Source organism: Myodes glareolus, chromosome 16 (assembly GCF_982192425.1).
Source record: "Myodes glareolus chromosome 16, mMyoGla1.1, whole genome shotgun sequence".
In the NCBI taxonomy this organism is placed as follows: Eukaryota; Metazoa; Chordata; class Mammalia; order Rodentia; family Cricetidae; genus Myodes; species Myodes glareolus.
Window position 1 is genome coordinate 29318540 of NC_142041.1, and position 27510 is coordinate 29346049.

General features: G+C 43.5%; 1 protein-coding gene across 2 annotated transcripts in view; it reads right to left on the reverse strand.

Annotated features, from left to right (window-relative positions):
- Positions 1-27510, reverse strand: part of Tdrd7 (tudor domain containing 7) — a 69047-nt gene that overhangs the window by 24340 nt on the left and 17197 nt on the right. For both annotated transcript variants that reach the window (XM_048419899.3, XM_048419900.3), the window contains exons 2-9: positions 25569-25781; positions 22562-22703; positions 21463-21643; positions 19300-19373; positions 16958-17175; positions 6033-6616; positions 3285-3471; positions 511-622 (exon numbers count right to left, since the gene is read on the reverse strand). In XM_048419899.3, the coding sequence (XP_048275856.3) occupies positions 511-622; positions 3285-3471; positions 6033-6616; positions 16958-17175; positions 19300-19373; positions 21463-21643; positions 22562-22703; positions 25569-25775 (1705 nt within the window). In that variant the 5' untranslated portion in view covers positions 25776-25781. The remainder of the gene's footprint in view (positions 1-510; positions 623-3284; positions 3472-6032; positions 6617-16957; positions 17176-19299; positions 19374-21462; positions 21644-22561; positions 22704-25568; positions 25782-27510) is intronic.

Consider the following 27510-nt stretch of genomic DNA (forward strand, 5'->3'; position numbering starts at 1 on the left):
TCAAGATCACCTGGGTGCACAATGGCTTGCTAGCAGACAGCATCTCCACAGTCCACCTCTATGGGAGGGCTGACGGACCCTCCTAATACTTGAAGCAACAGGAATGAGACTGAGTGAGTCCCATGGTACAGGGCTGTATGCACTTTAACTAAGACAAAACAAAACAAGCATAAACCCTTTCAAATGTCTAGATGAACTTTTTAAAATAAAATACAATGAGATATATTCTACACAATAAATATATATAACAGAAAAAAATCCACTGTCACATCTGCATCATTACTACATGTTAGACAGGTTAGACAGAACACCTTACATATGAGTTCATTCACTCAACCTTTTAAGAAAAACATGTTATGAGCTGGGAGTCGTAGGTCACAACTGTAAGGGAGGCACTGAGGAGATGAGATGGAAGGAGTTTAAGTTCAAGGCCAGTTTAGGCTATGTAGTGAGAATTTTCAAGCTGAACGGCTAGACTGGTAACAAGGGTTTTCTAAGAAGCCCACTTACCTGCTAGTTTGCACTTCGTAGCTTGGAAGGACAGAGAGCAGAAGCGTGGGTTCAGTCTGTATGCTTTACTCTTCTCAATGCTTTCACAAAAGCCATAGTCAACATAGCACACCTAAGGAACAAAGCAAAGCCAGTCATGTCTACGACCAAAGCCTTCATCCTTATTAAAAACTGTAATACCTTTAACTGGATTTAATTTATTTCAAAATCAGCAAGTGGTATCTTTAGCTGTCTCCTCAAAGCCAAAGGAAAGGCTCTCTGATGCACCCCAGAAGATGACAGCAGGCTGGCCTCAAGGTCCCATGTTCCAGGCCCTTGTCTGCCACCTCACCCCTTGGTCAACAGAAGAACAAGGCCAAGGCAGAGCAGACTCTGAGGCCCCACCAAGGCCACCAATGCTACTGTCTAGCTTCTCCCCATCTTCATCTAGTGCTGTGTCATCTTATCCTTCCTACCACAAGTCTTTCCCATTCTCAGGGGCAATAGCTATTTCCAGAGAAGCCATCAACCCTGTAATGCTGGCCACATTCTAGAATCCCAAGGCATCACTTTGACGGCCTGCTCTGGGCTACTGTGCTCCTAGGGGTTGACATATTCCTGTTGGGGGCAACAATGATGTCAGCTTGGACAACAGAGAATTATTTTTTTTTTAAAAAAAGGAAAACCTAGTGTCTTCTTCCAGTGCACAGAGCTAGATTATGTCTTCACGCACCTTAGCAAAGGCCAAGCTCTCAGACAGAGCCCAGAACTGTACATTCTTCTCACTGTGATGGTTAGTGTGTCACCTTTCCATAACCTGGAAGTGTCTCGGTGAGTCTACGTCAGGGTGGCCTGTACAATGTCTGTGGCGGACTATCTAAACTACCTCAATTGATATTGAAGACCTGGGTTCAAAGTGGGCAACACCATGCCCTGGTTTTGGACCCTGTGCTGAGCAACAAGTGTATATGCATTCATTTCTCCCTGCTCTTGTTGCAGACGGACTAACTGTTGTTTCTGCCTTGACTCTCTTGCAGTGAAAGACTGCATCATGAATAAACCCTCCTGCGCTGTCTCTTGTCCAGATACTTCATTACAGCCACATAAGTGTGACTGCAACACACACCAGTGGCACAGAGATGACCTTTACAGCACACACACAACTCTGCAGAGAAGTCCTCAAGACCACAAAAACTCCCTCTCTAGTTTTCAAGACAAGGTCTCGCTATGTAGCCCTGCCTTGCCTGGGACTCATTCATTTAGCCTCTGTCTTCCAACCTATGAAAGATTTTTTTTCTTAGTAACTAGAAACTAAGTTTTACTATCATGGGTTTAGAATAACTAAGAGTCTGAGACTGTTGAAAGCTTATTATGCTTTCCTAATGAAAGCACATGACAGTTATTAAGAATAAATACAAAGCAAGCAACAAAAGGCAGGCAGAGAGTTGGCTAGAAAATAGCAGTCAACAGAGGCAGGTGCCTGTGTCTTCTGAAGAAAATGGGGTACATGCACCAGCAGGAAATGAAGATAAATTCCTCCAGAGCAGAGTATGAGGAAGAAAAGCAGCAAGGAACCCTCTAACTCCAGACCGTGTGGTGAGTGTGCCTGGCTGCTGAGCAAAGACTCCCTCTCAGGCAATGATAGTGGACTCCACTGCCTGCACCCAGGTTGTGACAGAGTCTAAAGGGTCAGCTGTCAGCCACTCAGTGCACAACTTCACCTTTCCCACCCTTAACTTCTTCCTCTTGCAGGCCTCAAGACTCAGGCAGCTTTCATTCTCATTCAAAGCAATCTACAACTGCAACTTGACTTGTTCTTCCTGGGCCCACGGCATATACTCTGATGATAGGATGCTAGAGACAGTCAGGCCATATTGTTAGCCAAGCAGCAGACTGCGGCAGGAGCCCTCCAGAGTCTCCACAGGGTCTGTCTGCAGCTGGCTTGACAGCACTGTAGTTTAGTTGTGGTGGCAGTAGTGGTGGATTTCCGTTTGTTCTGTGATACGGGAGACTGAACTTGAGGCCCACTGTTGTTTCCTAGGCAAGTGTCTTAGCACTGAGTTACATCCTGTAACTGAGACTGGCTCTTACAAAGTTGCCACTCAGGCTGCTCCTCCTGCCTCTGCCTCCCAAGTGGCTGGATTATAGACCTGCACCACCCGGTCCAGCTACTAACACATATTTATATGACAACCACAATTCACAAAAAAAAAAAAAAAAAAACTTGTTCCTGGATGGGCCCATATGACTCACACACCCTGTGTTCTTTGCTCTAGGAGAACAGAAGATGCAATTCAGCTTGAGACAGGGCAGCCAGCAGCGAGCAGGCACCCAGTGCTTCCATTTCTGGCTCTCTGGCACCATCAAGTGGCTACAGATCTCAGCGTCACCTGAGTAACAGCAGTGCCTGTACACTCCTCCTAGCTGCCAGAAGTCCTGGAGGTAACCCTGGGAGCAGCCCCTTTCAGACTAAGACACTGAGAGGAAGAAGAATGGTTCTCTGTGGGGGTTGCTTCCCCAGGATAAGCCTGCTTGAAGCTGCTCACAGAGCTCCTCGGTGTTGGGGTGGGGAAATGCCCTTCTGCCCCCATCAGAGGACTTTACTTGCTCTGTGACTTTAGGAAACAGGACTCATGACTCCCACTGACATAAGAGCTGATGAGGACAGCTGCTACAGACACTGTCTTCGAATTTCTACTGAAAATCACACAGGCTGTGAACGGACAATGAGAAGCAGCAATCGTATCTGAAAACCGGTAACATATCTACCTCATGCTAGACAAAACTGAGCTTGCCTTTATCTTGTTCTCATCCGTGGAAATGATCTGTGCCCGTAACCAGGCATCCTCCTCTGCATTGACTGCCAGCAGCTGCCCCACATGCACGGTCTGGACTGGTGTGACTTTGGGGTTCTTACTGTAATACTCCTTCATCTCATCCTCCATCAGTTCCTGAGCAGCCGAGTAGTCTTTGCCTACATACCTGGATTAATGAGAAAACAAGAGAGTGATCTCTGGGTGAGTGATCCACAGAGTGGAGCCTGGCTCCCTACAACCATCCTCACTTCCAGTCTCAGCTGCTCACACCAGCAGGGGGAGGAACTGTGCTTAGGGAAGTGCAGGAGGACAGGCTATGGAGATCACAGCCTAATGTGGCAATGTTTGACAGTCCTGAGAATGGCCAGGTGAAATGTATGCATTGGAAGTCCCAGGGATGGAGGAGGGAAGGTGCATGGAGACACCATGGAGGCCAGATGAGCCCTCCACAGTTTGATTGAGGCTGCTGAGATCTCCATGGACTACTACAAAAAGAATCTGGCAAATAGTTTTACCCTGGCCAAGGCTGCATCTCAAAATTCTAAAGCTTTGAAAAGCAGGGAAACTACCAACAACAAAATTAGGTCTGGGGATTCTATGTGGCAGAGCAATTCCCTAGCTTGTGCCAAGCCCTTGGGTTCCATCTCTGGGCTCCCTGAAAGAGAGACAAATATAGCAACAGAATGCCCAAAAAAACTTATTTAAAAAATCTGAGTAAATTACAACAAAATGCTGTGTTGGTATCTTAGGGATGACATGCTCTGGCTGGATGCCTCTGAAATGTATAGCCTGAGCAGTACTGTTTTCAAACACACCCCAGCCTTTTCTAAACAGTTCTACTGTTGACATGCAGTCCTTTGATCCAGTGTTTTCAAAACACATTCCTTTCTTGTCTGCGTGAGCAGGTTGTTTTCTTGCCTTTCTTAAGGGCCACATTTCAGGATTCTAGATCTGGAAAACCATGTCTGGCTTATACAGTGGGAATATCTCAGCTACGGATGACATCTGCCAGCTGGAAGAGCACCCAAGTTACCCAGCCCAGGAGGGGGAACCCTGCTTCTTGTATTGCTCCAGTTTTTACCCAGAGCCTCAGGTGATTGAGGAAACCCTAAGAACCTGTTCCTTGTGGTCTTAGTAACTAGAAGCAGGACAGAAGATGGCTCAGTCACCCTCCCTGTTCTAGAGAGAAGTGGGAATGCTAGAAAGAGTTTTACACAAAATGCAAAGACTGCACCTTTGGAGACACGGGCTATTTTAAGATGAAACTCTACATGTAGTTTTCGTCCCTGAACTGGTTAGATCCTTTGTCAAATGCCATCACTCATACTTACTGAGTGCAGTGAACGTTAAGGAGAGGCTGAATGTGATCTCCCACTGTGATCTTGTCTCTCAGGAGCTTGGGACCTGAACTGAGGTGATGGGAATCTGCCCAGTGCAAAGTCCTAGCAGGGTCCTGGAGCTAAAGCTGCACCTGCCTCTGCTCTCAGAACAGCCGGTGGAGAAGGCTGGCTACACTCATGAGTGAGGACAAGGGGTGGTACTACAGCTGGGTGAGGGTGAGCAAGAGCAAGTACAGGCTTGCACACCAGCTCCAAATTACCTGAGGGAGGGAACAGAGACTGGAGTACAGACCAACCTCAGCATACCATCACACCAAGCTTTACCTGCACCCAATACTCCATAGAAACCACAGTCCTAAAGATCCTTCCTGGCGATGGAGCCAGGTATCATAGCCTCTTTAGTCTCAGCTTGCTCAAGCCCTGGAGCTTTAATGTTGTCCAGCTCTTCCTTCTGGAAGAACTCTGATGTGGGCTTTCTCTGGGCTATGGGTCCTGGGAAGCCCAAACCAGAGGGCCATTTGGGGTGAAGGGGACTGGATTGTGTTTTGCTTCAGTGTTTCCCCCTCTAATTAGCCCCAGTTCAACACTGGACAGTGATCCAATGCTTCACTGACACAGGTTCCTACTTCAGGAAGTAGCAAATTACAATCTTCCTACATTCTCTGGATGCTTCACAGTTTCCTACAAGTCTAAGACAAGCATTCAGAGATGAGCCTATGTTTTCAATTCTAGCTATCAGTTGGGCGGTGGCAGCGCACGCCTTTAGTCCCAGCACTAGAAGAGGCAGAGCAGGAGGGATCTCTGTGAGTTCAAGGCCAGTCTGGTCTTGGTCTACATGAGCTAGTGCCAGGACAAGCTCCAAAGCTACAGAGAAATCTTGTCTCGAAAAACCAAAATACAAATAAATAATAAAAAATTCTAGTTCTCATTAACCAGTTAGGTAAAAGTTACTTGTACCACACAATAATATCTAAAGGCTCAAGTCAGCGGGCACCTGTAGGCCCAGTGGCTATTCTGAGATGTATGGTGAAGTTAGTTACCCTAACTTTTCAGGACTGCTGCACAGTCCTAGATCGATGGGATCACCTGGTTTGAAGAGTGCTTGCTATTTACAGGTTGGATAAAAATATAATGCTTTTGATACAGTTGTCATGATGCTTATGACATAATTTTTCCAGGTTCATATTATCATTCCAATCTTTAAAAACTATTACTCTTCCTTTCTCCTAAGAACGTTGTGGGCATTTAACAAATATTAGCACATTTCTGCATTCCACTACAACCCTAAGGGAGGCATTCTTCCTTCACTCAACAGCATCCACTCATGCAAAGGATGGCCAAGCAACAACAGTGCATCACATCTCAACAACTAGAAATGCCAACTTGCCTGATAACCACATCATTTGTGTTGCTTAACTCAACCACCAACACAGAAGGGGAGGCCTCGGTAGGGATCACCAGAGGTGGCACGGTTATGTCCTCCACAAAGCCATCAGCACTTTCAGTCATGTTTTTTTCTATCTGCAAAAACTCTTTTTCGATCATTGCCTTGATATCAAAATCTCCTTGAGCCTGCCCTTCATCCTTTAAGCTCTTGTCAGTGGGCAATGGGAGTTTCGCATAGAGAATTGCCTTCTGGGCATTCCCGGAAATGTAGTTTATGGTGCACACATCAGAGAGCGAGGCGAGATTCTTTAAGGCATCTTCAGGGAACTTGAGTTTGTATGTGTCCTCATATGCTTTGGGGAGTGCGCTCGCCCAAAGGCCACTTGAGTATTTCACCAGCAGCTCTGCCACTTTCTGCTTCACATCTAGCATCACTGTTGGGCTCTCTTTCGATGGCACCTCCTGCTTGGGAGCAGGTAGTGGGGCCGGGAGCTCCTTCTCAGGGTCCTGTTCACTTCTCAAGGGCTGCTCTCTCTTGGCAGGATAAAGAAGTAAATCTTGACCACCACCACAAGGTTTTTCTACCTGAAAATTTTAAAGAAAGCAAATGAGAGATATTTCAGTGGCTAAGAGAAACCTGAAAGTATAGTAATATATTTTATATTTGAGAAAAGCACTATTTTCAATTCAAGATGCAAAAGAGCGTGACTGTTACTCTTTTTAATGTATCACCTGACAGATGGCAGGAGCCACAGGTTAGAAACAACAGGGCAAGAAAGGGTATTTATTTCACTCAGAAGACAGTGAGGACTTAAACTGCCCCAGGGAATGATGAGGCTTCTGCCCTGACAGTGTTTACCAAGGCAAAGCCTGCAAAAGACAACAGACCCAGGGTGGGAAGAGGCCGTCAGGACTGCACCATGGAAGGAACACAAGGACTGTTGAAGTGCAGTGGGATGCTCCCTTTCTCTCCTTCCTTCCTTGGCCTTCCCCCTGGGATTTTTTGGAGAAGATGCCCCAGGATAAGGCAGTGGGAGCAAGCACCACAAGTACAGGGTAACTGAAGGCACTGCCATCCTAATGAAGTAGTGGGGAAAAGCCCATCACGGGTCATCCAGCCTCAGACTTCACCTGCCTGAGAGGCACACCCTGAGGAACTGATGACGCTGCTGGCCTCCAATCCAAAGACCTTCTCCTGACAGACCAGGATTGGCAACTACCAGCCTCCTGCCCAGTGCAATTCCTAACTTGTGAGCTAAGGCGGCCTTTTAGAGTTTAAAGGCTGACAGATCAGAAGAGTTGTTTCCAGGGCGAGTGTCACGTGGGATTCAGTGTTCATGAAGCCTCCCTGGCTTATGAAACCTAAGCTGCTCTGTACTACAATGAATGGCAAAGTCATGGCAGGCCCTGTGACACTCATGCAGCTCTGTAACATTTCTGAGCTTCCAAAGCCTAGACAACTAGCTACTAGTTAGCCTTTCACAAGGCCAGGCTCCTTGCCCTTATCCTGACTTCACATTCACTGCCTTCTGGAATGATCCCTGCTTTCAGTCCCATTTGGCTATTCCTCAACTACAACTTAAATCCCTAGAAGAATCTGCTAGGATGGTTAAGTTTATAGGAAACCACCCAAGACATCAGATTGCTTCCTGTTTTATTGCTGTTGTTTGTTTCTTGCATTTTGCTTTTAGGCAGGTTTCTCAGCCTAGGCTGGACTTAAACTCATTAGATAGCACAAACTGGCTTTGAACGCCTAGTTTTTCCTCCTTTCCTCCCTCTGTCCATCCTACACCCCTTCTCTTTTGAGACGGGGTCTCTCTACATAGCTCCAGTTGTCCTGGAACTATGTAGACCAAGCTGACCTCAAACTCAGAGACCTCTGCCTCCCTAGTGCTAGGATTAAAGGCATGGGCCACCACACATGCTTAGCCCTCTGATCTTCCATTTCTTAAGAGTTGGCCAGTTTACTAATGAAAAACATGACTTCATTTACCTCACTTATATACAAAGACACTGCCAGAAAAGACCTTTAATAAATCAAAAGACATGGTCAGAATGACATTAAAAGATTCCTTTTGGAGTTGGGCATTGGGGTATACGTTTTTGATCTTAGCATTTTGGAGGTGGAGGCAGGAAGATCAAGAGTTCAAAGTTATCTTTAGCTATATAATAAATTTATGACACCAGCCTGGACTACAAGAGACGGTGTCTCAATAAACAAAAAAAGCAAAAAATCCAAGATCCCTTTTTGTCTGATTACATATTCTTCATGATGCTTAAGAAGCAGGAAATACAGGTATAAAACCCAAGGTTTTATTCCTTATTCTTCTGTCAACGTGTGCTTAAGTTTCAAGGACTCAAGAAAAATCCCAGACCTTTGAAACGCCCAAGAGATGACCAAGAAGTGATGCCCTGCATGTGCACCAGTTGCAGGCCTTTCTTGCGATATTTCTTTGCACCATGACTCATCAACTTCTTAAATCTGTTTTTTTTTTTTAAATCTTCTTTCCAGTGCTAGAGAATGAGTTAGAGCAAGCATTCTAGCATTATGCAACATTACCAGCCCTTCTCTATTTTGAGACAGGGTCTTGCTCTGTAGCCTTAGCTGGCCTTGAATTTGTCATCATCTTGCCTCAACCTTTGAACAAGCAAGGATTACAAGCACCATCATGCCAGTCTGTGTTGTGCTTTAGCAGGCTGGATAAGGTCTCTGAATTTACGTTGAGCATCCAGGGGAAGGTTGGAAAATATACTTCCTGGAGAAATGGAAAAAGAAGAACACAATGCTGCGAGTGGCTGTCGTGTGAGAGATTCCGGTTGTGTAATTTCATGCTGAGACATGGCAGTCTCCCATATTCAAAGCCAGACGAGGCTGCTGCCCTGCCTTCACCTACCAACCTCCTCTCAACTGCTTCTCAAGTGCATGATGGGCTAGCTAGTTCAGCAGAGAAAAGGCCATGAGTCTCACTCCACAACTGCATGTGTTCCCATTTAACCCTAAAGGACACATTTTTCAGCTTTATGATGCTTTTATTTCCAGAGAAGTTACCTGAAAACATAGGGAACTTCAAGGCTCATGTGATTGGTCCCCGCCCCCTACCCACTCCAGTGCTAAGTCTCCATCTCTTCCTATGTGTTAGGGCTGAGAGAAGTGATGACGACCTACATTGACCCCAGCAAATGTCTGTGCAGTCTGTGACTCTCCTGAGCAGAAAGCACTGTTTTTGACAGAAGTTATGGACAACTTAGCTACTTAGTAGAAGCAAGGCAAATGCACAACCTTATTTTTTTCTAGTCTCTATACAAGAATAATCTGTGCTTTTCAGACAGGGTTTCATGTAGCCCAGACTGGCCTCAAACTTGTTGTCCATCCGATGACATTGAACTCCTTGACCGATCTCTACTTCTCAAGTGTTGAGACTGGAGGTGTACTCTATTATATCCAGCTAATTCCAGGATAACCTTAAAGTCAAGTAGAAGCAGTGTGTGTATAAATCTGTCTGCATCATCTAGGTCAAACTTTGCCAGTCAGCATACAAAATGAACAGCAAGAATTTACCCCAAGTCCAAGCAACAGTCAGGAAATGGCTTAGAGGACAGCTCCCCCAGCAGTTTATGCTTTTTTCTATGGTAAACACTCCTCTCTTCGTGACTTCCTTGGATTGTAAGTTCCAGTGAGGTTGTAGTGGATTTTTCCTTATTTCAGATAAGCCTGGGTGTGTTCTGGAAGCTATGGCTATAAACTGTTTCCTTATTTCAGAAGGGAGGCTGACAGCCTGAACTTATTGCTTCTCCAACAGTCTGGCCTGCTGACTAAGATTAAACACATACCTAACTTAGGAACATGCAATCTAGCTACAGTTAATTCAGACAGCATTCAACATCTCAGGCAAATAAATGTATTTCCTGCTAAGTTTAGGGACATGGGAAACTGTTAGAACCAAATATTTCATTAACCCATCTTCGGAGAATGGCTTTAAGGCAATGGTTCTCAACCTTCCTAAAGCTGCAACAGTTCCTCATGTTGTGGTGACCCCAACCATAAAATTATTTCATTCTGCTTCATAACTGTAATGCCGCTGCTCTTATGAATTATAATTTAAATATGTGTTTTCAAGTGGTTCTTAAGTGACCCCTGTACATGGGTCATTTGACTCCCTCCAAAGGGGTTGAGACCTACAGGTTAAGAACCACTGGCAAAGGGTTTCTCAGTTCAAAGGGGAATATACATGGAAGACATCATTTAGACTTAAAAATTAATAATTTTTTTTTAGTTCATTTGTTTTAAAATTTCCTATAGATGGAAGCTTGCTTTTTCTGGTACTTTCTCTTATGACTGCTGTCTCCCACCAAGCATGGCGTCTCTAATTCTCTGGTAATGTGCTTACAAAGGAGACCTGACTCTCTCCCTGTACCCTCCAAGTCTCCCCATTGCTAAGGAACCATGGTTATACTGGATTGTGATGTCTGCTCTTTTCTGTACCCTGGCCCATGTCACAGGGCTTAGAATTTACACACGGGCTCCTGCCTCAGCTCCAAATGCCAATACATGGCTTTTTATAATTTCCTGCATGTGACATCCAGGAAGCCACTTCTACTAGATTTCCCAGGAGAAGGCTTTTACAACTTCTGGTTCCTCTGGCCCACTTGATTCAGGTACATTTCTGGGAAGGGATCAAAAGCTCCCCAGCCCCTACCCCCACCGTGGGCAAAGACTCAGCATCTTAACTGTGCTTCTATCACCTTTCTGTTTTGTAATTGACTCTGAATGTCCACTCTCCATCAGTCTAGTCACGGGACCTGCACCTCCTACATAAGATGTGCCCTCAATCTCCTTATAGGAGATGGCAGTGATTAAGACATTAACACTCTATACCACAGAGACAAGCCACCTTCTGTGGAGACATCAGAAGATTCTATGTCAAATATGCCTTACGTCTGCTATGCTCACAAGTTCATTCTATTCAGCCTCATTTCTACCTAATTTGGAATCACACCTCGCCAGGTTTCTGTAAGCTTCCAGGAGACAAATCAGGACTGGTGGGTGTAGGTCCAAAGAAAAAAACATCAACTTTCTTGGACAGCTGTGTGTTCGTACAGATGATCCCTCCTCCTCACCATGACCATTTTCTCCTTAACAAGGAGGGATCTCCTTTCATTTGAGTTTCACCTGGAAACCTAGTCTATGAAGGCTCACCTGCCAAGAGCACAGCAGAGGTCTCTGAGGTTAATGGTTTCTATGGAAACAATTTTCTTTAGGGTTCTAGAAGAATCCAAAGAAACGGAGACTTCCCACACCATCTATATGGGTGCAGCTGTGCTGCCACAGAGTAGCAGTTTTATGTTGAAGCTTTATATAAAGTTCCAAACTTCATTTTACATGGTTATCATTCCGCTGAAACTCAAAATGGTATAATAAATGCTTTTATTTACCTATAGATCTACTTTCTAGCCCTCCATTTTAGCATTGTTTAGCAAACATTTAGAAAAGGTCATGGACTCAAAACGAACTAACACTAACAAAAAGAAACCAGTTTAAAAATCGAAAACTCTGACATTGGTAGTGAAGGAAAGCCCCCCCCCCAAGCCTTTCCTCAACAATGACCATTTCTGTCACTGTTCACAAGCCTGCACCTTGTGCTCACTTCACAGGAAGACTGCTCAATCGATTCCTTAAAAGGTAGCCTCTCTGTGCTAATGGTGAAGCTGACTGGCAGTCAGAGCTGAGAATAAGGAGGAAAGAACCGGTGGCGTCACTGAGCCACAGTGACAATGGAGGACTGATTAGTACGATCGGAAGCACATGATGCTCTGAGGCAAGGGAGGCATTATGTTCAAGGAAAGACAGAACCTGGCTAACCCAGCTAACCCAGCACAGTGGAGCCACACTGCACACATCTCTGCAGCAGTGTCCCACACAAACAACCACAGCCATGGTGCTGAATGACCTGGACCTTCTGGAAAATCTGTTTAAGAAGCATGATTTGCGGTACATCCCACAGAAACTTAAAGGTAACAGTTCCCTGTTGCTGGGATCTCTGCCGTCCACAAGCCATCTGCAGAGAACCTTACTCTACCACCCTGAAGATGGCTGTAGAGGCAGACTCCCTTCCCTGCCAACTCTCACCTGCCTGTTCGATACTTTTTGCTGATGCTGTCTCTAGACACACACCAGCATAGTTTCAACAAGTATAAACTTCATGGCATCTAGGTCCAAACTCAAGCCACATTTGGAAGATAGTGGAGTCTTCCAGTTTTATCCCTAGAATTTCTGGGATGCTTCTGACTAGGAGCTGTGGCTCTCACTGTACACCAGGCTTTCCTCTTGCTCTCATTACCTGTGGCAGGGGAAAGTAAAGCGAAGGGATCCTTTTCAAGGTGACACCAATGCTTCTTCATCTGGAACCTTTTCCACTTAGTAGCATCTCCAGCTTTCATTGAGGTAACTTCCTCTGTAGGACTTGCGGGTCATCCCCCTGCTTCAGCAATGACTGTCTGCTGTCAGGCTGGGTTGAGGTTTCTGATGCTCTGCTGGCAGCTGCTTTATGTATTTTATCTCATTTAATTCTCCTAACAACCATATGACGTGTAGCTTAGTTATCTCACAGAACGGATTAGGGCTTTAAAGGGTGGTATGTAGGCCGAAGTTACACAGCTGAGAAGTTACACCCAGATGGGCATCAGAGGCCTCAGAGATTAAGTTTACTGTCTCTATGGAATTAGAATTTTTTCTAAGATTCTGTAAGAATGTAGTACCCAATTAAGTCAAGATACTTTTTGACCCATCTGTATGGGCACAGGTCTGTTGAATTGAGGCTTCCAATCACATTCCAACTCAACTGTGATCTATGCTCTTCTGTATCCTTCTGGCCTGTGGGCAGCTTAGACAGCACACCATTTCTCAGCTTCTCTATCCACTGTGCCATGTACCAGTCAGCAGTCAAAGGTCTGCTGAGACTTATTAGTTGTGCCACTGTGTTTACCAGGACTTCCTTTTGGTGATGAAACTCTGGAAACCACACTCCATCTCTACAACTCTGCTGGCAGTCTGTGTGTGTCTGCTACTGTGAGGGTGAGCAGTAATGGTACGCACACTGCTCATGCTCCACTTCCCCAAGGTTCACTTCTGTTTATGAACAGACTTGTTTTAAGGCAGCCCATTTTGTATGAGCTGACATGAATTTTATTATATCCAGCAATTAGCTCTACAATTCCATCAACACAGATTCCTGCACAGAAGAGCACAGATGCAAGTGAGGAAACAGCTGCTGCCTCTGTTTTCTCAGATGCTGTGTAGATTCCTGGTCAGAAGTCCTGCAGCGCTAACTAACAAGTCAGTGACCACATGGGTTAGACAATGGTATTCAACAGAGATGCATGGAAAAGAAAATCGTCTTTGCGGAAGCTGTTAATAATTAGTGTTTTCCAACCACAATAATTAGGCATTTCCAACCACTCTCGACAGCTTACATTCAGTAATATTATGTTACCAGTCACGACATGTCACCTTCTGTGACTAAGGCCTGCTGTGCCACCACCTATGGACTAATTCTCTGGGGGTTCCAAAGCTGTCGCCCAGTAGGTCTTGAGGTCATGGGTAGAAACTCTTCTCAGCTGGGTACATCTGATCCGACTCAAAAGCCTAGCCTCTCAGCTCTCCACACTGCTTTGGGCAGGACACTGGAGATGGACATGCCAGTGGACACAGAGATGAAGAGGCTGTTCACTCCATCCGGGTCTCGGTAGGTTTCGATCCCCTGCCACCCCACATGGAGTCCTTTTTATTCCCTTCCTGGATGGCAATCATAACTGGTACAGGCCTAGCATTATCTGTCCAAATGATGAGCTTCCTCACTGGGCAGCAAGTTCCATGAGGGCAAAGACTATATTTGTCTTGTTTTCTGTTTTATCCTCAGCATCTAGGTCAGTGGCTAACAGATCAGTGTTTTGCAACTGCCAGTCAGGTCTAACAGAGAATCCTGTCTAGAGCAGTCAGAAGACGTTGCAGCCCTTCTCCTAGGCGTGGATGGGACTCCCCATAGCTAAGACAGCTTCTCCATCATTTCCAGTTCTCTCACAGCTGTCGAAAACCACAAAGTTTGTCATCACTATGACTTTAGTCTCTCCAGCTGAGCACACCTTCTGCTACCTAGTGACCCAAAAGGTTAAATGTCATACAACCCAGCATCGGAGTCTTAGCTATAACTAGCATTCAAGGAGCTGAGGCAGGAGCACTGCTGTGAGATCAAGACTACCCTGAGCAACAAAGTGATTATATCCTGTCTACAAATAAAAATTCAGTGTCATCTAGCATCCCATGACATGGTCCTGCACACACCTGATCTGAAGCTCCATCAAGGTAAAAAAAAAAACCTCACAGCTGCTATTTGGTCCCTGATGCTGAAGCTGCCCTGCTGATAGGCATATGGAAATACCCACAAGCATGTGTCTTTGGGTGGTAAGACTACAGGATAGTTCTATTTTTTAAAATGCTGAGTTAGAGTTTATTGGGAGAAAGATAACACATGCTTAAAGTGTGGGCAGACGAGACGAGACGCCTAAGTATTTTAGTAATAGTTAAGTATATATGACTTAGTGAACTTTGATGTTGTGTTGTTGAAAGTATATAATGCACAGCCCAGTTCAAAGCCTAAGCAAAGTTTTAAAATTATGTAAAATTTAAAAAATAAAATATGGGCCAGGTGTGGTGGCAAAGATAAACTTGTATTTTTATAACTTAGATTTTTAATCTTTTTCAGTGTTTTATACAGTTGGAGAACTAAAAAGACAAAGATCTATAATGCACTTAGATTTTTCTTCAGTCATGTTGAGCCACAGAGCAAGGGCCCATTTCTAATCCCAGGCTTTCAGCGTTGCCTTGGAGTCTGATGTTGGTTGTGGTTAACACAGCCGCAGGTGTGCTATCAGTGTTTCTGCTCTTCATGGAGGGGAGAATAAAGGCACAAAAAGGGATTGTAAGCATGGACAACTGTTTAAATCCAGGGAGAAATGACCAAGGAATAACTGAAACACCTAAAAATACTCAGAAGTTAAAAATTAGGTATGAAAAGTATCAACAGACACCCAAATGACTGGCAGTCTGTGGTATCCGAGACCCACTGTCTGCCATCAGCACGCACACTGGCAGTACTACTCAATCTAGAAAGTCCTACTCAAAGTCAAGAGAGACACTGGTAGGGAACGAATTCTGTAGTTCTGCTGCATGCTGAACACTCCTGACTGGGCACAAGACGACCATGAGGTACAGGTGGATCAAGTGCTGAAAACATAACGAAAAGTTGGTTGCTTTAGTACCTAAAATCTAATAGGAAACCATTCCTTTTAGTTAGCCTAATATCAACAGAACAGATACTTTTGTCAGACAGACTCCTCTGGGTCTCTGTGGACAGAGCAGCAAAGATGAAAATTTCTCCAAAAGTAATAAACTACACAAATGCTAGTAATTATGAAGTATAATGCAACCAAAAGGCAATACATTATATATTCTTTAAATATAAGCTCTGAAGAATTCCTCATCCAAATCTAGCAGCAAGTTATCTATGTATCGTGATCATAAAAAGCTCTACAGTCATTTTAAATTTACTATAAAGTATGTGATTATCATTGGATTCTTTAAAAGTAAATGACTGAATGCACCTGAGATGGGCTGACAAACTGCTAACAGCTTCCTCAGGAGTAAGGTGGCTGAGGGGACATCAATACCAGCATGCCATATTCAGGGAGAATCTTCCCCAGAAGAAGGGGAACAGAAAATTTCCATCTTAGGAACAAGCTCTATGTTTTAGATACACAGGCAACATTCCCCTGAACGTCTGTCATTCCTGCACTTACCAGGAAACAGGGCAGTATCTTCAGTCTGACATGGCTTGTTTCCCTACTTCACATGGAGAATGCTAACATCTGCCACATTGCCCTAACCACATTTTTCCATAGCTATTTACCCCACCAGCCTTCATCTCCGTGCTTCTGGAACCTAGGACAGAGATTAGCACAAGCAGTGTTGTGACCGGAGAGGGAGCAAGCAAGATGGCTGTACGGCATGGTGACTTCTGCCTGGAACTGGGCACTAGACCCGGAGGGAACAATCACCCATGGGGGAAACAGTGACAAAAAACACACTTTTCTTAGGCTAGGTGCTTGAAAGTACCTGTACTTCCCCCAATAGGTTTGGGGCCTAAATGTATGATAAAGAAAGCCCTCTTTCAAAACAAACATACTCCTCAAGAAATTGATTCTACCAACACAGAAGCACCCAGCAGGTGTTAATGTTGTCATTTAGGACAGCTGCATTTTGAATAGACTCTATTTTCATAATTAAGAAACATCTAGAAAGTACTTGGGTATAAGACTCTAGCTGTCTCTCTCTAACAACCTGTCCTGATTCACCATCTTACTATAATCCCTAACTCCGAGCAGAGGTAGCTACAAGGAACTTTCAATCTGAAGTTTCTACCAGGAGAGGAGCCTGTATGGGTCTCAAATTGAGTATATTAGCAGTTCCAAACAAAGTTCTATATAAAAACAATTAGCACAAATAACATAAATTTGCTCTAGCTCAAAGTCTTGAAAGCTGCTCAAGAACATGCTGAGACTAATACAAATTGTTAGCAATAAGTGCTAAAAGGGCAAAACAGTCAATGTTTATTGGCAGAAGTTCAATCAACACAAAGTAGTACACAGTATATATTATCAGCTACTAAATGCATCTTAAAATTAAGACAAAATAGGTAAAGCACTTCCAACCTTGACATTTTTCTTGTAGGATTAGGAAGCCACGTGTGTTAATCTTAGAGACAGATTAGTGTAACAGCACACGTGAAGCACTCTGCTCCCATGACTAGGGATTTGGGACCTGCAAACTGGGCAGGGAGGGGCATAAGAAGGGAAGAAGGAGGAAACACGTACCGTGCAAATGTGAGGCCAGTGTTCAAACTGCTGTAAAACTCCTTGGTTAAGGTCTTCTTTATAAAACTCTTTGTAAAAATGTGGAAGCTTAGATATCCAAATGCCATTGTTATGCTTGTCTAATATTTCCTTTATGCGGTTCTGAACCTCATCCATCTTATTAGTGTAAGAGGCAGGAGGCGTGACATTTGGTTTCTCAACAGTCTGATTTAAATTATCTTTAAATTAAAAGAATGATAGCATTAATAGAGTATTCCCATCCCCTAGCATTTGTGTCTCTGACTTTGCTACACTATGGGTATATGGAGCCATGGGTTTTAGAAGACTGGGGTTAGCTGAGCAGCACTGAGGACCACCTCACCCTATCACCCCCGAGTTTATCAGCAGGGACAAGACACCTCTAATAAGGGAACTTACCCCTTCATTACTTTAAACATTAGGGCAATCTTTCTGGGTAAAAACATGTTTTACTATTTAACAAATGCTTCCTAACTGCAGCCAAGGAAGGCAATATTTTAGGTAATATAAATGTACATGCAGTGCTCAACTGGAAGTTATAATAAGTTTTAATTTTGTTCCACAAGGCACAAAAACACCTTAGTAGGAAGAGTGAAGGACATTTTATAAAAGATAAAAGAATGTCCATGTTTTCCAATTATAATGAACTTACTCTTTTACAAGGAAAACAATTTAGCAATCCACAAAATCCCCCAAACTATTAAACAACCCCAGCTAGTTTATGAACATGAACAACAGGTCTGGCACCCAGACATCACCAACACGGACTGGCTTTTATTTCCCCAATATTTTATCTCTCAAAGTTTTAGCTAGCTTCTTTCATATTCATATACTTTTGATTTAATACTCAGAGTGTCTGAGTTTACATACTAAGTAAGAGAAACCTGGGTGTTTCTGTGACCATTCTGGTATTTTAACTATGAAGTAGTATCAAACCTATTTAGAATTCTACTAGAATATATATCAAAGTATTAAAAATCTAACACCTATATTGAAGAATGTATTTACAATTTAAGCAGATACCTCTTCTGCTAAGCATAATAATTTTTAATTTGTTTTTAACTAATCAATGGAGATAATATATAGTCTAGTCTGAGGATACTGGTCTCTAAGGATGCCAGGTACCAAAGGGAGTTTTCCTTGAGGATACTGACTGCTCTCTTCTCACTAGAAGACAGATGATGTGTCTCTGGTAGTCTTACACTGGCACAGAGAGCAGAAGGGTCCAGAATACCATATACAGTTCCTATTAAGGAAATAACTTATTCTATTTGAAACTCTTAAAAGGAGTATACAACTTTACCAAGTAGTCATGGTTTAGAAAATGCATATGCAAAACAATTCTTATCTACAAAACTCCTATTATTCATTTTCATAAGCAATACTGGAAGAACATTCCTTAAAAAAGTAATTTGAACTCAGTAAGAGGCACATGCCAAGCAGCAAATTGTCTAGTCACACTCATACTGAGCACATGGTCAGCACTCTGTAAACCTGCCCCTGGTAAGGGGACTCAGCAGACTTAGACACTGCTTGCACAAGACAAGGCTATGGGTGATGTACTTCTAACCATCACTTTCCTTAACTTTATTAACTATCCTATTGTTTCCTTAATGGCCCTTTTGGATTTTATAACCAATAATTACTCATATTTAGCTGTCACCTCACAGTTAAAAAAATAATTTTATTCTTTGTTTCTATTTTATGCAGATGGTTGTTTTGATTGCATGTTTGTCTGTGCACTACCACATGTATGTGGTGCCTGTAGAAGTCAGAAGAGAGTATCAGAAACTCCAGGACTGGAAGTACAGATGGTTTTAAGTCAACCATGTGGGTGCTGGGAACCAAACCCAGGTCTTCTGAAGAGTGGTCAGTACTCTTAACTTCTGAGCCATTTTTTCAGACGCCACACCTCACAGGTTATAGTGCCAACTTTACTAGTAGAGTATCTATCTTATGAGTTTAAACCCCACATTTAGGACCATGAAATAGAGCATGTAGTTTCCTTAAAGTGAGGCTGCTGAGCGCCAAGTCTTTAGGGTTTACCCTTTAATTATGGAGAATGTGAAGAAAGCATCATAAGTCTGCAAAGGTCACGTGGACACAGAGCAGAAGGGGACAGGTGTGATGAAGGCCTCAAGTCATGCTGACAACATCACTGAAGCATTGTTTTTTTCTAAAGATCACTTTAATCCATGAGATTAAAGTTAGAAATGGAGAGAGGGAGATAAATTTCATGCAGGAGAAGGTGAGTACACATGCCAAAAGCCACCATTACATGTTTCTCTTGGGGCCCGAGACTTGGTACCCATCTGGAAACATACCATTCACTTCCTTAGCGCAGGTCCTTGGGAGGGGTGTCTGCAGAGGTGCTGGCAGGGATGACTTCGGACTAAACCTAAGGTGTGAAAGAATGACAAGTTTTTTGTTTTGTTTTGTTTTGTTTTTTTCTCATTAAACTTGTTTTAATGGGTCTCAAAATTCTGTGACAGATTTTTGGTCAAGTTGTTTCCATTAAAAGGTACTGATTTTGAAAACTAATAACTTAAAACTGCCACACACAAAAAAAATGGTCCACAAAACATTCAGAATGACAAGTTTTAAACTCTACTTTTCATTTAAAGTCTCGATGGCACTGACCAGCAAAATAACTTAATATAGCATTCCAAAATATAAAAATAAATCTGGTATCATATTTCATATTTATTCAGAGAAAAGCATGTTAAAAGCTAAACTTGAGAAAGGTTTTGAAAAGACTCTTTCAGAACTTGGAAGTCAGAGTTTCAACTAATCATCTTTAAAGGATGAATAAATGAAAGCACACAGAGAGTAAACACTTGACATAAAGAATACTTTGGATCACAGCCCCCAAAATGAAAGACTGGCAGCACCAGATTGGGGTGTGCTGCCACATCGTGCCATTTAACAACAGGTGCACAGATGGGTAGAAGAGCACAAACCTTAGGAACGTTACGTTTCCCCTCTGGCTTGGCTATAATGAAAGTAGTGTATCAAAGTAGCAAAAAGGCTGCTCAGATAACTACACGGACAAAATCAACACAGGCACCTGCCTACCTCATGCCACAAGCATGCATGCATACATAGCTACCCACATTCACACAGGTACACACCCACCCATACGTATCCACACATGTATACATGGTCTTGTATTTTCCGTCACTGGTGTCTCAGCTGCGTCCCAGTTCTTGAGTAACACTTAGTACTAGCAAGAGAGTGAGTGCTGTAAGAATGGCTGAATGAACCATGATCAAAGGAATCAGTGGTACATTTCTCTCACTAGGAGAGGCAATCACAATTTTGAGCAGCACAGAAGACTTTTAAAGACTAAAGTGTTTCAAATAAAGCACATTTCCTAGTGGCACTTTAATTCTAAAAGAAGCAGACTGTCAGTTACTAATAAAGGCTTCAGCACACACAACTGCCAGAGTCCACGCCTCTGCACTGATCCATGCAAAGGCTTACCAGAAAACTCCAAAGCAGACCTTTCTATCAAACTACTATTTTTTATTAAGTTTTCCTAAATACTCTTAGTATCTGGAGGGAAAGCTTCTGAGGAAAAACTGACCTTTACCCCCAAATAGACACTGATTTAAGCTGCTATGATATCACAAATTTGCAAAAAAGGCACAATTTTTCAACTTGGAAGGAAGATGGAATACTGATTCGTCCCTATCAGGGTTCAGTGTGTTTCCTGTCAGGAGGCCAACAGGACGGTCTCTAGGCTCTGCACAACCACTCAATTCTGCCACTGCAGCAGAAAACAACACAGGCATTACAGGAACAGGATACATATGGCAATGCTCCTATAAAACTGTATTTACAAAAGCAGGCAGGGGGATTTTGGACTGTAGCCCATGGATTGTAGTTTGCTGACCTCTGCATGACTTCATAAAACCATGACATTTAGAAATAGAAAGAAACCTTTCTATCAGCTACCTGCATGTTTTTTACCGGCAAAGTGAGGAAATCATAAAACATAAAATAGTGAGTTTACAGTTAGCTACCTCAGGTATGGTTACTCCAAGTTAAGCCTAGAAGTGTCTCATTACCAGTCCAGTTCCATGGTACAAACATTCCAGGTGTCCCTGCACCATGATTAAACACTACTGCCTAACTGTGGGCAATTACTGGAGCAAAGGGGAGTAGACAGCCAGATGAGATTTTCCCTATATCTTACTAATTGTAAAACAATTTTGTAAAAAAACAAAAATATTAAAAATACGTAACAGCACTTCAGAAAAACCTAGAATGTGTAAAGACAACAGGACAAGGGGAGGTCAGAACAGCCGGAGGGGACAGAACGGGGAACCCAGGTGATGTCACTGGGTAGGAAGAGGACCTATTGATGATGAAGGGTATGAATGCAAATTACAAAAGACAGCCCTTCTCAATATGAACATACTTTTCTAACAGTTGTTGCCCTAGCTTGTCAAGCTTCTCCCTTAAGTCAGTTAAAGCCCAGGTACCTGCTGTTGGCAGACATGTTCAAATGCCTCTTTACTGGAAGGTCTGGGTAAGGTGGCATGTCCACATCAACCTTAACTCCCACGGTGCTTCCTTTGTCTCTTAATGGTGATGGATTAGGTTTCTTGCTGATAGAATAGTCTGAGGCAAAGCCTGGTTGCCTGAGGGTTGCCTTTGGTTTCCCTACAAATTAAGCAGACACAACAAAATCAGTTGGCTCTTCAAACTGTAGTTTCATTGCGCTGCTCCCCTGACCAGCTAGTTCTGTGGGTCACACTTGTCTGAACAATTTGGAAGAACACAGAGGGGACCCTGGTAGGTTGGCGACTAGGATATGAGACTGGGGAGCATTTTGTGGATGAGGGTCCTGCCTATCTCACTAGCTAGTGCTTCCCTCTGCTCACCACCAAGTGCTACCAAGCAGCCACCAGTTGGCAAGAAGCCGGCACTGTCCCTCTCGCCTTCTAAGAGCACACTGTCCCTGCAGCCTAAGTCTCCTTCCTGAGGAAGCCCACCCTCCTCACTCACTCACTCACTCACTCACTCACTCACTCACAGGGATGGCTGTTTTGTCTAAACTGCTTCTTCTGCCATGCAGGCATCTAATAATTCACAGCACTGCTGAACTATTGCTTAAGAATTTGTTTTTAGAATTTACTATAACCTCCTCGAGATAAGCGTTTAGGAAATATAGCTATCATGTTTTTAGGTCATGTAATTCAAACTTCTCTGAAAAATAAATATCTTAAAACCAAAGACTCAATCTGCTGAGTATAGACATCGTATCACAGGCTCTTGGTCCATCCAACATTCTGGATGAGGATTCTTGTCAAAGAATTTCACCTAAAAGGGTAAAACTACACTTAGCCATCACGACGGTTACCATCTGCTGCATTATTCTGCACTGTGACTGCTGGGTTCTGGGAGCCACATTCATCAGCACTTCCTCATTTCAACAGAAATCCCAGCTGCAGGATTTTTCTTCTGACATGTGGATATTGGCAAATTATTCACTTAATAGTTATCAGGAACAAAGGTAGCATTTCCATAAGCCCTTAAGGCAATCTACTCAGGGACAAACTTTTATATGAAAAGTCCTACCTTCTAGAAAGAATGGCATGGTTTTCTTCACTCTCATCTGACAATTAATTTGCCGCCCAGTTTTCCTTTTAGAGGTCCTCTGACGAGCCACAAGCTGGGCAATCCTTGCAGTCTCTGTGCAGGCTACAGCGTAGCAGATTATCTGTGAGCAGCAGAGCAAAAACAAGACATTCTGAGAGTCAGTTTGTGGAGGCTGGGTGCCAGTGGGCCGACATACCGTACCAAAGCCAGGTGGATGCAGTCCTAAGCAGCTCTCCCAATTCTGCAGGACCAAAACTATATTGAACACAAAAGGAATCACACACGATCTAGTATGCTGACTTTCTCCTACTTGAGATTTTCATTTATTCTTTTTTTATTTTTATTTTTTTTATTAATTTATAAAAGTTTCCACTTCCACCCCTCCTCCCAATACCCCCCCACTCCCCCCCACTCCCTCTCCTCCTCCCTCTCCAGTCCTAAGAGCAGTCAGGGTTTCCTGCCCTGTGGGAAGTTCAAGTTCCTCCCCACTCCCTCCAGGTCTAGGAAGGTGAGCATCCAAACAGACTAGGATCCCAAAAAGCCAGTACATGCAGAGGAAACAAGTCCCAGAGCCATTATCAATGGCTTCTCAGACAGTCCCCGTGTCAGCCACATTCAGAGAATCCGGTTTGATCACATGCTCGTTCAGTCCCAGTCCAGCTGGCCTTGGTGAGCTCTCATTAGATTAGATCATTTATTCTTGAAACAGGTATTTATTAAGCATCTACAATAAATCAGGTTATCATAGGGTTGGCAAATAAGCAAAAGTATCCTGTGCTCTACATGCACCAACTCAGAGACACACGGTACATCTTTTCCCCACTTACACAAGGAGGAACAGTGAGGGCTCAGAAAGCTAAGCTCCTAGCCACACAGTAAGGCTATCTTTCTGAGGCCAAAGTATATGATTTTCTTAAAATTGCATTTGTTTGTGCATATGAGATTCTCAGTTGAAGTCAAGAACAATGGGGCTTTTTGCTACAGCCAAATCACATTCAAACTCTTTTGGTCAGTGCTTCTATTCTTGAAATTACATTACAATATAAGTCAAAAAAAAACCCCAATACCTGCCTTGGTATGTTCAGAAGGAGGTATTAAATAATCAGAACCTGGAAACATTTTAAAATATCCAAAGTAGGGGAGAAAATAGTTAAAGAAAAACATTTCAGAAACTGGATGAAGCACTATTAGTTCATTCATTCATTTGGATATTTGCTCATTAAGCATTTAACACATATTTATGAAGTACCGATTATGAAGAGAGAAAGGTGAATCTCTCACTTTCAAAAACTGTTTTTAAAGACAGAGAAGAGAAACTGAGAACTCTGTGATGAGTGCTATAAGAAGCAGGAGCTGAATGAAGGCTTAAACCTGGTAGTCCAGCACACACTGTATTACTGATATCAACTGCAGTGAACTGTGTCTTCCCCTTATATAAGTTCTTACAGATGAGTTTCCCCTATGACTGCTCTCTTGATACTGGCTCCCTTTTCTTTTCTTCCTCTCCTTGCCCACACAAAGAGAAAACCAAACATAATAAGCTTGGTAGAAGACATCTCAAATAAGGGAAAGGGCACCTAGAAACCTGCACATTTGGGGCAGGGAGTACAGGGGTTCATCCTGTCTGTCTCTATCATATTGAAAATGGTAGGTACCAGAGTAAGTGAGACTACTGACACACAGAGGAAGCAAACATTGCCTGTTGCACCCACAACAATCTAATACCCTCCAAGAGAAGCTGAAGGGTTTAAGGTGGAAGAATACTGTGATCATATCCCTGTGAAGGAGGAGCTGGCTACTGAAGGAAGAAAAATACAACACAGCTTTTGGCAGAGAGGCTCCTGTCATGAGTGATCAATGAGGAAATAAGCCAGGCCTAGACAGCAGGAACTGGCATGACTGTGACCAGTGATGAGAATTAAAACTGCCCATTAGATGTAGTGATCAGGTCATTTGTGACTTTTGCAAAACACTTTCAACAGGTCTGGTGACATGGTTCAATACGTAAAGGCACTTGCTGCCAAGTCTGACAACCTAAATTCAGTTCCCAGTCCCACAGGGTGGAGAGAGAGAACACTCTGCAAACTGCCTTCTAACCTCCACATGTGTACTATGGTGTGTCCACACACACACACACTAAGTAAATGTGTAATAAAAAATGAAACAGGGGCTGGAGAGATGGCTCAGAGATTAAGAGCACTGGCTGCTCTTTCAAAGGTCATGAGTTCAATTCCCAGCAACCACATGGTGGCTCAAAATCATCTATAATGCATTCTGGTGCCTTCTTCTGTCCTGCATTACAGGCATACATGGAGGTAGAACACTGTATACATAATATATTGTTGGGGACTGTAGACCACCAGACCCTGAATTTCTTGTTAACAACTTGTTTTCCTCTGCTCTGAGCAGCCTGCAGCTGCTCTGAGCACGAGACCCTGATGGCAGGGGAGTGGGTTCTGATGAGACTGCAGCTGAAAGATCCCGAGAGCTGGGGCGTGGCCAGAGCCCTATATAAGCTGCCCCTGAGCACAATAAAGTGGGCATTCTTGTTTCAAGGATGACCCGCGTCCCCGTGTCTCTGCATGTATGTTTTTAAATCTCCAGCCTAGTTCCGGGGCTTTCAGACCACACTACGGGTGTAGTGCTGTAGTACACATAGTACAGGCAAACAGTACAATAAATAAGTAAGTCTTTAAAAAATAAAAAAATGCAAACAGTGGCACAGGTTTGTAGTGAGCACATAAGGCTATTTCAGGCCTCCTGTATAGTCACTCTGTTTAGACACGGGAACTAGATAAATGTCATAAGTACTCTGAGGCATTACATTACAGAAGACATGAGGATGGGGGCTGCACCATAGGTGTGCATCGCTTATGGATCTAAGCTACTCAAGGCTTTCGCTTCTACCACAGATAGGAGATCAGAAGCACCAGGGAGATGACTTCAACTCTGTGTGAGAATTCTGACAGGCAAGATGCCATCTTACCTCTCCAGATCTACTATTCTCCATCCTGACAACCGCTGGTACACTTCTCAGGTAGGCTTCTAGAGTGGGGTAACCCAGCTGCTTGAAGGGGATCCAGTCTCCAGTCAAAGATCGGTATTCTCCTTGGAGCCGGGGTAATGCTATCCCATTCTTATGAGACTGCAGGACAGCCCTTAGCATCTTGGAAACCAGATCTGCCTCCAGCATCTTCACCTATAAGAATACAGGAGAAGGTTATGATATTATGGCTTATCAGTCTGTAAATCGGAAAAGATTTTCAGATCCAAAGCTTTTTAGATTGTGGCACAAACGAGTGCTGAGTGTCTCCTATGTGAGAATACAGGGAAATACATATAGTGAGATGGACTACCTGGGAATGCGGGGAGTCAGAAAGGTACAAGAGGAGGCATGCATGGGTTTCTGATGGCCAGAACAGGAGGAAAACTAGCCTGTGGGGCCAGGGAGAATGCAAACGCAGAGGTGTGAAGGTAGGAGAGAAGGGCATGGGAGTGTTCTGAGAACTCCAGGGAGCCATGTGACTGGACTCCAAATGGACTGGACGGGAATCCAAATTGGAGAGGGCGAAAGGGGCAGACTTTGAGATAACCACAGTATGCTAACGACTGTATTTGTTAAAAATCACTGGAGGGAGACTGCAAACAAGGGAAATAAAGTGATCAGCTCAGAAGTTTGAAAGGTCACTACTCAGCCTTGGGAAAGCTAACTGGAAGGATTTTCACAGATGTGAGACTGTTTGGAAATGTGGAGAACCTAAAAATATGGCATGAGGAATAATGAAAACAAGGTACAGGTAGTCAGGGTGCAGAAGCCACAGTGGTGAAGGCTCCAAGTGTCTGGCTAAGGCACACTAGGCAGTAGCCACTCACAGAGCCATGGGTTGGGGGGCAGGTTTGCAAGAGTGGTTGAGTTCATTCTGGACAGGTGGAGGCTGGATGTCCAAGGGAAACCACATAGATATATTCACTAGGAACTCAAGTTAGAGGCCTGAGCTGGTAGAGATTCACTTGTCTTCAGCATCCAGAGAGAAAAAGACAAGGATAATGATGGATTTCTGTAGGAGGTAATCATATAAGGAAGGGTACAGGAAAAAGAACTACAAAAGACTGACAAAAGTGGAGAAGAGGGAAGAATGGGTAGGAGGGATAGGAGGGAGGAGAGAAGAGAGAGTGTCTTGCAGACCAAAAGAGTATCAATAGAATGTTCAAAAGTGCCATGACTGGCACAAACAGTGCAGCAAAATCGAAGGCCCAAATATGAGCACACACAACTACATCCATTTAATATCTACAAAGATTTCAAAAGCATATACTGGAGAAAAACATGATTTTTCAAAAAAATTGAATGTTCATATTTAGAATAATGAAATTAGGCCTCTACCTATCACCCTGCAAAATAAAAACAAAAACAAAACAAAATTTAACTCCAAATGGATCAAAAACTTAAATGTAAAACCCAAAACACTAAAACTACTCCAAGGAAATACAGGCAGTCCCCTACAAGAAACAGATGTAAGAGAGGACTTTGTGAACAGGACCCAGCTGCCCATGAACTGAGGCCAACAACTTATGAGTGTGACTTCACAAAATATAAAAGAGCTTCTTGCTTTCTGTCTATGTGTTATTTTCATTGGTTAATAAAGAGACTGCCTTGGCCCTTTGATAGGACAGAAAATTAGGTAGGTGGAGTAAACAGAACAGAATGCTGGAAGAGAAGTGAGGCAGACGCCATGGAGCCAGCCACCAGGTCAGACATGTTGAATCTTTTCAGGTAAGCCACCACCTCGTGGTGCTACACAGATTATTAGAACTGGGTTAATCAAGATGTGAGAGTTAGCCAGTAACTCTCTAGAGATAATGGGCCAGGCAGTGTTTAAATGAATACAATCTGTGTGTTGTTACTTCTGGGGCTAAGCTAGCCATGT